The sequence below is a fragment of the Varanus komodoensis genome, unplaced genomic scaffold (genome assembly GCF_004798865.1).
Source record: "Varanus komodoensis strain SLA01 unplaced genomic scaffold, ASM479886v1 scaffold1, whole genome shotgun sequence".
Lineage (NCBI taxonomy): Eukaryota > Metazoa > Chordata > Lepidosauria > Squamata > Varanidae > Varanus > Varanus komodoensis.
In genome coordinates this window covers 61,881,234-61,893,995 of record NW_025335268.1, presented here as the reverse complement: position 1 = coordinate 61,893,995, position 12,762 = coordinate 61,881,234, and the positions used below count along the sequence as shown (strand labels likewise).

The 12,762-nt window shown below is 36.9% G+C and overlaps 1 protein-coding gene across 2 annotated transcripts in view; it reads right to left on the bottom strand.

Moving 5' to 3' along the window:
* Window positions 1–12,762, bottom strand: part of ASCC3 (activating signal cointegrator 1 complex subunit 3) — a 258,311-nt gene that overhangs the window by 123,102 nt on the left and 122,447 nt on the right. For both annotated transcript variants that reach the window (XM_044427352.1, XM_044427362.1), the window contains exon 15: window positions 84–275. In XM_044427352.1, coding sequence (XP_044283287.1) covers window positions 84–275 — 192 coding nt within the window. The remainder of the gene's footprint in view (window positions 1–83; window positions 276–12,762) is intronic.

Sequence of the window (12,762 nt, the reverse complement as noted above, 5' to 3'; positions counted from 1 at the left end):
CTTCTACAAACAGTAAAACTATTCCCTTATATGGCACTTTACAGATTGTTAATAGCCAAAATAGATACAGGACTTGCTTTTACCTTAATAATAACAGCATGAGCTGGAAGATTGACACCCCAGGCTAAAGTAGCTGTACAAACCAAGACTTTTATGTATCCACGAGAAAACAAACTCTCCACCAAATTTCTGTCTTGCCGCAGCATTCCTGCATGATGAATACTGAATCCATCTGGAAACATTTCAAGCAGTTGCTTGTTTCTAGACCTCTGCACCTTTTCATGGACAAAGCGGGAGGGGCGAGTATAAAATTAAGGTAAGATTCACCATAAAATAAAGTAAGTATATATTACTGACATACTTCAACAAAATACACATAAATAGGAAATCAAATGTGTCTCTAACCACCAGGGTTACACAAAACTGATCTCATAATTAAAATTGATAATGCTATGATACTGAACAATGCAGGCCACAAATGCTCTATGGAGCCAGAAACCACGTGCTGTTTGGGACAAAATATCAAGCAATTGGGCCTCTGCTGTAGCAGGTCACCCAGTCTGGAACTTATTTATTCCATATCTCCACCCATGTTCCTTCCTGCCTCATGATTTTCAATTATTTCTACGTCAGAATATAACCACAATTGTTCAACCTTAAGAAAATGAACTAAAAACTTCAAATAGGCTTTGCAAGAAGGTAAATTTGCATCATCATCATCATCATCATCATCATCATCATCGGACTTGTAAACTACTCATTTAAGGATGCTAAGATGTCGTACCAGAAAATGAACGTATAATTCTAACATGCAATAAAAACAATTTAAAAAGCAGTAAAATAGAAAAGGGCAAACAAAGTAACTAAAATCCCCCAAAACATTTTAAAAGTGGTACCAGTGACATGTCTAGCTTGCTGGTCCTGTTGTGACAACCAGCGTTTTCTCTTGTCTTCCCTGAAGGTGAACAACAGACTTACCAGTAAATGGGAGTGCATTACAAGAAGGAAAACAATGCAGGGAAAGCGCTTTGCCTCTGCCTGCCTCCCCTGCCAAACTCCTGTTTGCTCACTCTGGCTGCTCACTCCCTGGGAACTTGACTGCTAGTATCCCAGAGTCCCTAGACCTGCTGGGGCAGCTTGCTCTGAGGAACCAGAATGCCCTCTATGTCATTCTATGGGCATTTCACAAATTGGACACTCAGAGGGAGATCTGTTCAGCTCTGTTATTAACATGCAAGGTTCTTTGCCAGAAAAAACTTTGAACAGAGCATCTTCAGCACAGCCAAGGTTGGTACAGGGAGAGACTTTGGGTCCCAAGCCATGCAGGGCTTTAGGGGTTCAAACCTACACCTTGAACTGGGCACAGAAGCAAACAGGAAGCCAGTGCTGCTCCCTCCTGATCAGTCTAAAGCGATTCCATCTGGCTCCATTTGCTAAAAAAACCCAAGTAGCTGCACTAGTCAAAGCATCCAAGTCATCTTTGAGGGCAGCCCTATGTACTACTTATTGCGCTGGAAGCTATCAGAGCTTGAGATGAAGAGCAGACAACAATCTTCATGCCTTCAAGAGGAAAAACAGCAACTTGCCTTGCCTTTCCTCTTTATGCTTCTGTGATGGAAGAGCATTTTTGAACAATGTTTGAAACAATGCCTTTTATTAATACTGCAGGGGAGTGTCAAATGCTTTACCGCATTACTTTTTGAGTATTTAGACAATATTTATAATCTAAGTTGGAATCCATCCAATTAAAATCATTCAAAGTAGGTTTTGAATAAAATCAGAGCAGAACGTGCTTAACATCCCACATTCCATTACCCATATAAGTCTTCTAAATACAACAAGGCTATTTGTTTCAGTGATGTATGCTCTGAAACAGAGGATATATGGGTAGTGGAATGCAATATTGGCAGACAACATACTAGTAATGAAATACAATGTTATTTGTTTTAAAATAATGAAGCCATGTCAGGTACCAAATGATGTAGTTCATCTCTTCAAGAATGCCTAATGACTAAACTTATGAAGAACTGATCTAGGATTCCAAACTCCCTCTTTCCTGAGTTTTTCATAAAGAGAGTACTTTTTGTAAAGAAAAAGAAGAGGAAACTTTCCAGAAGAGACGTTTCTTATAAACAGATCTCAAAGGCACACTAGAAAGGGAATTCTGCTGAAGACCTTCAAAAAGCAAACTGTATGTTCAATTTATGGCATTTCACTTGAAATGCCTTACAATGTAAAAATGTGGTACATGGTCAAAATGATAAATTGAAACTTCAAGGGCTATTACACTCTCAGTATTTATATTATAAAACTAGAAAAACTGCAAAATTTGACATTATTTTATCAGGGGGAAAAAAGAAACAACGCCACTCCCAAATCCCATTCCACATACAAATGCTGACACTACAACAGAATTAAACAAAACTCATACCGAGATAATTAAATGGCTGGCAGTGAAGTTCCAACCAACTTATTTTAGAGATCTTTCTAAAGAAAGGAGCCATACAATTCATGAAAAATATCACCAAAGCATATTTGGCATCCCACTACCATGATTTAATGATGTTTATAGTACAGTAATCTTAATGGCTGTCAGTATGGTTGTGTTTAATCTTTAGGGCTAAATCACAATTATAGACATTTCTGATTATATTTGTTCAACCCTGTGCAGACAAGGAAGTTATAAATAATTACTATAATGAAAATCCTATATAAACCATTGACAACTAAAAGTACCAAAGATACAGCTTGCCTTATGAAGAATGTCATCCCAGCCTATAAACCCTGAGTTACCATACATATTTCAGAATGAAGAAAGAGAAACAGAAAAGGCTGTTAATTAAATTAAATTAAATGCTAGAGCAGGGGTGCTGAGGTGCAGGCTTAGGGTCCCAGTCCAGCCCAGCTTGGGTTCCCAGAGGCCTTGTTCACTTTCTCCTAGCCACTGCTTTGCTTTCTGGTTTCTCTGGTTCTGAAATATATTCCCCCATATATTCTAAAAGGCTGAAATGCCTCTCCTAAGGCTTAGCTATTGAAGGTAATAACTGTAAATAAATATGCTGGTATTTTGGGTCCTAACCATTGCTACAATGAAGCTTCTCTTAATTCATTCATTTCTCAAAAGTGCATTTCATTTCTCAAAGGCTCAGTTCAGTTCTCCTGAGATATATACTGATATGCGGACCATTGCCTTGCCTGTCTTCTCTTATTTAATTAATTTTATTTAAAACTTTTTTAGACTGTCCCATTACCGAAGTCTTGGGATGGTTTAACAATAAAACGTAAGAAAGTAAAATTAATTAAAACACAGCATCCTAAAATTTCACAATAATTATGCATGCAGATACAAGCTATTTCACTTCTCATGCTACTTCAACTTCAGTTCCCAACAGGCACAAGGAATGGGTCCATTTTGTTAGGGGCCAACAAAGCACCCCTTATGCTTCTGTACTATCCAAAAATGAAGCACCATTTCTAAGTAGCAATTGATATTTAATGCCAGGGAGACTGCCAAAGGAGTTTTTGTCAAAAGTGAAACCAAAACAATATAATCATATACATTACAACTAAATTAGCTAACTATAAATACAGTTTCTTAAAATGAATATACTGCCATTTTCCCCTTTACTTGTAGGAAATGAGGAAAAGCTGCAGGTGGCAAACATGAGGAAATGCAGGGACAATCAATGTTTGCAGAACCCATGTTCCAAAGCTCACAAATCGGGGCCCTCTGCTAATGCCAGTGCTAAAATTCCATGAGCCATGCTCAGTTTGGTGCTTCCTCTGGCAATTCGGCAAGGCATTGCCTGAAAAATGGCATCATGTGCATCAAAACAAGTAAGTAGCTTATACTGTGCTGGTATATGTAGAGATGGATGTTGTAACAGCAGTATAAACTATTAATCCTTTTACCAATTGAGATAGAATGGTAAGAACCATTATTTCACAGAAAAAATATAAATGATGGACTTTACCTTTTTTATACATATTTTTTAGATTCTAAAGCAGAGATGCACTGATTCACATAGGATATTTATCTTGCATTTTAAAACAAAGATGCTGTGCAAGGCTATTGGAAATGTGAAGGTCAGCCAGTCAGTATATAAATCAGTGACTTCTTCACAGTTTGCATTAGCATATGAATATAGCCAACCATAATAGTATTCCTCACTTTATGTTATCAAAGTTCTAACAAAGCTGGGGGGAGGGGGACATTCTTTTCAAAAGGGTAAACTAAGAAAACTAAGTAGGCTATATGGTCTGTCTGTCTGTCTGTCTGTCTGTCTCATTTTTAGACCACCCAATAACCAAAAGGCTTCTTGGGTGGTTAACAAAAGTTAGAAAAATATATAAACAAAAACTAGAAACACCATGGAACAATAAAACACCAGAACAGTAAAATTAGTGATATAATTTAAGGAAACGGGTTCATCTCCTGCAAAGAGTGAAAAATATATTGGGACAAAAAAAAGGGACAAATTGAAGAATTCCTTGACAAAGCAGCTGGGAATGATCAGTTATCAGGTTCTAGATGGATTATTATTATTATTATTATTATTTTATTATTATAATAACATTTCTATGCCGCCCCTTGCCGAAGCCTCGGGGCGGCTTACAACACAATAAAATACATTGAAATTCAATAGAACATAATAAATTACCATTAAATACAAAAATACAAAAAATACACTGAGTTACAAACATAATAATATAAAATTAAAATTATCAGTATAAAATAAGTACATAAATAATATAGGAGGAGAAAAGAGAAGGAAGAAGAAGTTGCCCTGGCCTGAGAAAGACATATACATACTGTGTTTATTACCTCATATACGCACATATGCACACTGTGTTCATTACCTCAAAAATACTTTGCAGTGGCAAAGAACAAAGAAATGTATGGTACTATTCACTTGCCTTCCAAATATCCAACTCTTACAGAACTTTGGGAAAGGGTAACACATGATCCCAGATCCAAAAAATGTGGTCTATAGGTCATGGATCAAAGGGCAGCAACAGAAGATATTGGATGGCAGAACATAGTGAGCATGTTTGCAGGACCATTTCTCATCTTCTTAAGATGAGATATGTGCAAACCCTTCTGTTTGCACCCAGAGCTTTTCACTCCTTTACTTGCATGAGTAACCATCAAAACCAGAAGCCTTTGGTTTGAACCATGAAAGTATTCAAACAAAATATCCTGGCTACTAGTTCTAGAACAAACCAGAATACTTAACCATTTTCAAACTGTAATTTAAGATCTTGCCCTGTTCCAAAGCTGATAACCACCATTTCCTGTTCAAATACAATGTGAAAGAGTGACAAGTTTGCATGCAATGTCATTCTATGCTGCATCCCATGCGTCTACCACTGCTGCTTTTATTCAACAGTCACAAGCAGCTCCAGGTTGTGATCATGATGCCTGAACCGAGACCACTGTGTTGTTCAAGATCAAGTAATGGCTTGTTTTCAGGTTAACTGCCCATTGTGGATTATTGATTCAAAGCAGAAGTAGCTGGAACACTGCAGGCAGAGTACTCCTATTCTTCCACTTTGTGACAGGTCATGGTTTTTTTTAGCTCATGAACTGCCATGAACCATAGCCTATGGTTAACAGATGACTTCCTGAATAGACTGCACCTGTAAAACTTTAATAAGCTAAAATATTATCTCCAAAATGTGGTCAGTATAAGAATTTGGGGTAGTATGCCCAAAGGCAGGTATTCAGTGATGCCCCAATCCCTATTTTTGTTCTGTGCATCTACTAAAGATAGCAGGTCAGGAAAGCAGCCTTGGAGAACAGAGGAGACTGGTTCAACCAGGATACAAGGTATCCTGAAACTGTTCCAAACCTTCTTCACAATGCTTCTGAAATGCCATTGCTGGATAACCAAAAAAGGCCATTTAGGGAAAAATGCAGAGAGGGAGGTACAGGGAGGCAGACTGCCTGCATCGCTTTTCCCACTCTATATTAGAGAAGCAGCATCCTCCAAATGTGGGAGTTCTCACTTATCTGAATAGGACTATGCCCAAAGTTGCTTTCTACCACAGGGCTTGCATTGCAATCTATGGAATGCGCTCCCCAGAGGTCTACCTGGAGCCGTCGTTATTTGTTTTTCGGTGCCAGGCGAAGACCTTTTTATTCAAACGTTATTTTAATTGTTAATATTATTTATTTATTTTATTTTCTGGGCCAGGTCGACTCATATTATATTGTGCTTATTTATTTATTATTGTGAGCCGTCCCAAGGCTTCGGCGAATGGGGCGGCATAGAAGCCTTCTAAATAAAATAAATAAAATAATTTATTTTATTTTTAGATTTATACCCTGCCTTTTTCCTACAAAGGGCTCAAGGCAGCTTACATCTCCTCTTTCCTCTTATCCCCACAACAACAACCCTGTGAGGTAGGTTGGGCTGAGAGTCTGTGACTGGCCCAAAATCACCCAGTTGGCTCCAGGCTGAGTGGGGACTCGAACCCAGATCCTCTGAGTCCCAGTCCCATGCTCTGAACCACTACACCACACTGGCTCTCTTAGTTAGAATAGTATGCATGCTAGTCATACATAAAATGCAGGCATGAATTCTAGTGCAATCCTATTTCTATTTAATTAAAAGTCTCAGTGTATTTAAAGCAGCTTACTCCCCAGAAAGTGTGTTTAGGATTGGAGACTTAATGTACTGCCTTCATATCTACTTTGTTCTGAACATAAACAGTACTGAGCACTTTTATACATGTATTTGTTAACTATTTTTTAAAATATTCAACCAATGAAGGCATCTGCAGTGCCAGAGTATGGAAATGACATTAAATGCACTTTAATGAGATCTTTATGTATTTTATAAGTTTAAGTAACAACAATAATGTTAGTAAGATTTACATATTTATCCAGATGATATCCAGGATGATCCAGTTGTTTTGCAACATCAAAGCATATTTAACAGGAATGAGTAAGAAGCTACTAGGTTACCTTCAGGATGGTGCGGTGTTATTTGTACACCTGTTGCAATTCAGCAGATTTTTACATGTAAAGACACAATACCCCAATTAAGATGATTTGTGGTTTTAAATGTCATGTTTTAATTGTGGTTTTAAATTGTTTGTATTGGTTCTTTTCATAATGTTTTTGTACTGCGGTGCTTTTTAGATAGTGTTTCGATTGATTGTTGTAAACTGCCCAGAGAAGTTTGGCTGTGGGCAGTACAGAAAACAAACAAACGAACGGATGATGCAAGCCTTTTGTATGCACTCGCACCTCCTTTGCCCCTCCCTTAGTATGTGCCACAATTAAATTGGGGATCCTCTAATCCATCCTCATTTCTCATCTTGCCTGAACTACGAAATGTTGACCGTCAGATACAAAGAAGACGGGATCTCGTCAATGCGCTACAGACAAGGTTTCAAATTACCATTCAGCCACAAAATTCACTGGCCTATTCTATCTCACAGGATTAATTTGAGGATAAATTGGAGAAGGGAGGAATCATCTATGCTGCTTTAATTTCCTTAGAGGTAATTTGGAATTCAAAAATTGAGCAAGTAAGAGTTAAGACAGCTCCAAACTGCCATATAAGATCATGGTTTATTCCAAAGCTGGAAATCATAGCTTCCCAGTTTGCACAAAATGGGAAGGTATGATGAGAAGCTTTGTGGTGCAACCAAAGTTCATACTAAGGGGCTGCATAATAGGGAAAGGCTCAAGCAAGATTCAGTTGCCTGCTACTAGCTAGCATCTACAGACAAAAGTATTCTTAAAATAATTCCATTATTCATGTCACATTTTTCTGTAAAGTGAGACTAAAAAAAATAGTTACTTATACAGCACCGTGAGTAGAAAACATCTTCCCGAACATGAGAGAAATATGATTATATGCTCATAGTATAAATTTTAGATCTTCCAAAACAGCAATAACTTGGCTGTGAAAAACACAAAGAAAATAATGTGCAATAACAAAAAAGCCACAAGGTGGCTCTCAATACTCAACATTTTATATATGTGTGTGTTCACATGCATGTGGGCACACGCACGCACATTCAAACACATTTTATAGAGCTGTATTAAAATACTTCTATTCTTAAGTTAATTTTAAGAGTTAAAAAGTGATTCACAATTGAACTAAAATGGTGGCATAAGGTATATATGGCAAAACTACATTAGTTTTCTTCCCTTCTTCCTCAACATTGCATTCACATTGAATTCACACTCAATTCAGAGTCACAAGAATAGAAATGTTGCAAGCAATTTATAAATCAGCAAACTTTTAGAAACCTGCATATGAATTTTTTATAGATTGCACCTTTCCATCTTCACCAAAGAAGACTACATCAGACAATCCTGAGAACTAAGGACGTATGTTTGTGATTTTTAATACTTCATGTGTATGTGGCAGGGGTGGGGGGTGGGGGTTGTAAAAGTCAACCTATTCCCAACTCTAGCACAGACAGAAAAAGTTTCTGCACAGAAACTTCTAGACATTTAACTATGGAAGGAGGATACAGGCACTACAACTGGCAGTTGTCTACAGTGGTGTAGTCTTAGCTGTCCTACCTTAATAGAAGATTTGGCACTGCAAGAAGTATGAAGTCTAAGCTGCTGGCAGAACATTCAACAGATCTGCGTCTGAGAATAATGGCACCTATGGTAGTAGCAATCATAGGAGCATGGAAAACCAGAACATTCAAACTACAGGTCAATAACTCTCTCTAGACCGCCTGTTCTTGCAGTATGGTACTACCTTACGAGTTAACAGGCATTGTTGCACCCATACAAATGACTTAGGCCCAAATTATTTTGGTCCAACTTACTAAGTTAAGGCAGAGTGGCATTGGACCCTGTCTTCTGATTCCCTAGAATGAAACTTCTATGTATTCAAAAAAAAAAATAAAAAATAAAACAGCAAGGAAAGAAAAAGATGAATTCTACTTTATAAGTATTAGAGGAACCTATTTGACATACTGATAAAATGCTCGCCCAACCTAAGAATTTTAGAATTACAATTCTAAATTAATAATGTATAGTATAAAAGTCTGGAATCTTTAGCACAGCAAAAATCTGACAGCACAATCCAGGTAAATGTGAACTGGATTGCAGCCTAAGTAAAAATATGAACAGGCTTTCTATCCTCATGCTGAGAAACATGACATTGAAAAGAGAGTCTATTTCACTCCAATACCTTCCATTCCACATAGAATAACATTTTGACAAAATAAGGAACTAGTGGTTTTTTAAGATCCTGACAGAAGACAACCTTCCCTTTCAATTTTGAAATACAGTTTCTCATAGGAATTAGCAGACATCTGCAAGTCCATTATCATCCATTATCATCACTGTGTGCTCTACATCTTGCAAGCAATCTCTCTTAATTTTCATTGCATTATTTGTTATTGTATAAGTTTATTCTTCTCTTCCATTAACTTTACTGATCTGCTACTTTCACGACCAGATTTTACCTAGAAAGCTGAAAAGCAGAGGTTTCCAATAACTATCCACATCATCCAGGAACAACTTTTGTGATCTTGGATATTCTCACTGATAAGATGTCCACAGTGTGATACTTCTTCCATTCCCAAACACAATGCCACTGGCAGATTACCTTCTTTAACTAAGCAAAGGTAGTATCACAATATGGATGAAACAAGGAATAGTTTGTTAAGTTATAATACTTCTTTCAGGGGTAGGCCACTCAGTACCCTCCAGATGTTTTGTACTACAACTCCCATCAAACCCAGGCAGCATGGTTGAATAGCAAGGATTGTGGGAAACATAATAGATATCCTATCCTTCTACATTTAAAGAATTTAAAATACAAAATTTCAATGAAACAAAACCATAAAGAAAAATTGAAGCTATATGGATCTGAATTTATCTGCTTCAATACATGCAGATGAAGTGTGTATGCACATATGTGAAAATACAGCTTTCTATTAAAAATACATAAACTTCAATGAAGGCTGACCTAATACTATATTTTTATTCATTCACAAGAAGTGTCTCTATTCCATTCATTCAAATGCTGAAAGCACTATTAAGTGCTCAATCCATTGCTTTGCAGGAGGTGAGAATTTATCCTGCCAATGTTGTAATATCAGTCTTTTAGCTGTCAACAGGGCAAGGAGAATCTATTTCTGTCAAATTTGTGCTAACTTCCAGGAAGCAGGTCAATAATTTAAGAGAGCATGTTTGCTGTTGTTGCTACGTTCCATCAGCTTGTCTCTGGCTACGGCAACTCTAGGAATGAATGCACCGAAAAATGTCCTGGCCTTGACAACTCTGCCCAGCTCTTACAAAGTCAAGGCTATAGCTTCCGTTATGAAATCATTCCATTTCATAGCTGGTCTTCCTCTTTTGCCTTTGACCTTCCCTAGCACAGGTGTGTTCTCTACTGAGTCTTGCCTTCTCATAGTAATCATTTTTGCTTCTAGGGAAAGTTCTGGTTTTATTTGTTCTAGGACCAACTTGTTTGTCTTTCTGTTAATCCAGGGTATTCTCCTCTAGCACCCTATTTCAAATGCATTAATTTTCTCTCTGTCGGCTTTCTTAACTGCCCAGCTTTCACAACTATACACTGTCATTTGGATTAGCGTGCATGATCAGAAATAGTGTGGATGACTATAGCCTTCATCTTCAGTGAAATGTCCTTACACTTACTGTCCAATAAAAAGTTTAACCACATAATAACCTCCTCCAAAATAGAGGTTGCTTTTAGCCATTGTCAAAACATATGGTTCAAAGAAGCATTAGGTGTGCTACATTTTCAGCAGCTACCCAATTTAGACAAACCCTTATTATGTATTTATTTATTAAAACGTTTCTATTTATTAAAACATTTCTATTTCTATTAAAGAGATATTGTTGTACCTAATACACATTTTTTATTAATGCAACCTGAGATTCACAGATACAGATTCTAAAGCCGTGATCCACTGATTAGGCAAAAGGGGATGGATCAATTCCCTATTCAGTTCTTGGTTTAATACACTGTGTTTAATATTTATTCACCAATAATAAGTCACATATAAAGATTACGGGGCAATATAAATGATCACACTCACTAATTGAACTAATTATAAAGGATGCTCTGCAGGTATAAAAGAGACAGGGCCCAATGTAGATTCTAACAATGTCGCAACTGTAAGTATAGCTATTTGGCCATAGTGGGAAAATCATACTGGAAATGCAAAGCTCAGAATGGCAAAAACTCAGCATCAGCACACATTAGCTGATCAACTTATTCATGCAGGTATTTACAGAAACATTTTCTTGCCCATCTGAATTTCTCCATAGGGTTAATTTAGCAAGAGAATATGGATCAAACTGTAATTCATGTGACAATACGAGTATATGCCGTACATTTCTAACAGCAAGTCCACAAGGGAAATCCTATCCATTTTAATATGCTGAGAACTTAATGCCATCCACTTGAAGAGAAAAACTAGGCATAAAAAATGCCAAACTGACCAAGGTGCAAAATCTTTGTTGAAAAGACCGAAATTTAGCGCAGGACAACAGATAGGCCTGATGATATAAAGTAAGGTCTGGAAAACGAAACCCAGCTTCTTTAACTGGATGTTACATATTTTTCAAAGATACTCATAGTGGGGAGAACCCCCCCACACACACACACACCAAAAATGCACAAAACAGAGTACTGAGTTGTTGTTTTTTAAACCTGCCTTTTATAGGATTCACATGTACGATATAAGCAATCCAAGCTATAACATATATCTTGAGTGTATTTACCTTACTCTAAAAAAAATTCAGCTTTGAATGAGCATTTGTATTGATGAGATCTCATTAACCAGCTTATTCAAATTTAGCTTGATCATTGGAGAGATGTTTCTTGGAAGATGTATTCCCAAATAAGTAATAAAATCATGGCTTCACTGAGATTGCCAATTAGCTAATACACTTTTAGGCACCTACCCTTATTATATATCATTTCACTATATTTAAGATTATTCTTTTTAAACAGAAATAAGCTTCCAATAAGTATTTCTAAAAGTACTACTCATCTACATTTTTGCAGGACCTGGTTAGCAAGACACAGATATCACCTTTGCTCTTTCCAAAACGGTACTGCTATGTTCCTCAGTAACCTTGGAAAAAATCTCACACAGAACAATAACAAAGAAATATGAAGTCAGGAAATTCATATGTGTTCATGCATGTTTATGTGTAATCTTGATGATGGCAGAGCAAAAATTAAATATACATTTATACCCATTTTGCCAATTGCTTTGTGTTAAAAGCTGATGAAAACTGTGAGCTGCAGAAGTTTTAAACAAGGTTATTTCTGAACCAGCTCACTGATATATTATGCTGTGCATAGGTTTTGTTATAATAAATATTTTGCATAAGTGAGTCACAGTTTTGATAGTAGTAACAAATGACTTTTTGCTGTGAACATCAGCAGATAAAACATCCCTTTTGTTTGCATGTCTCACAGGGCAGTGAAATAGCTCCATTAATTATCACTAATGAGGAAGCAACCTATGGGTTTGAGCAGACAACTTGTCACTTATGAAAAATAATATTAATGTTTCACTAACTTGAAGATGTTTCTTAACAGATGGATTTTAATTAGCATAACATGTCATCAAGTACCAGAAAAATAAAGCAAGAACACTCAAATTCCTTGTTGGAATATCATCAAAAGATAGCACACTTTCTGCTGTCAGAAATATGTTGCTGTTATGTGCCGTCAGGTCATGTCCAACTTACAGCCACCCTATCAATGAATGCCCTCTCAAATACCCTGTCCT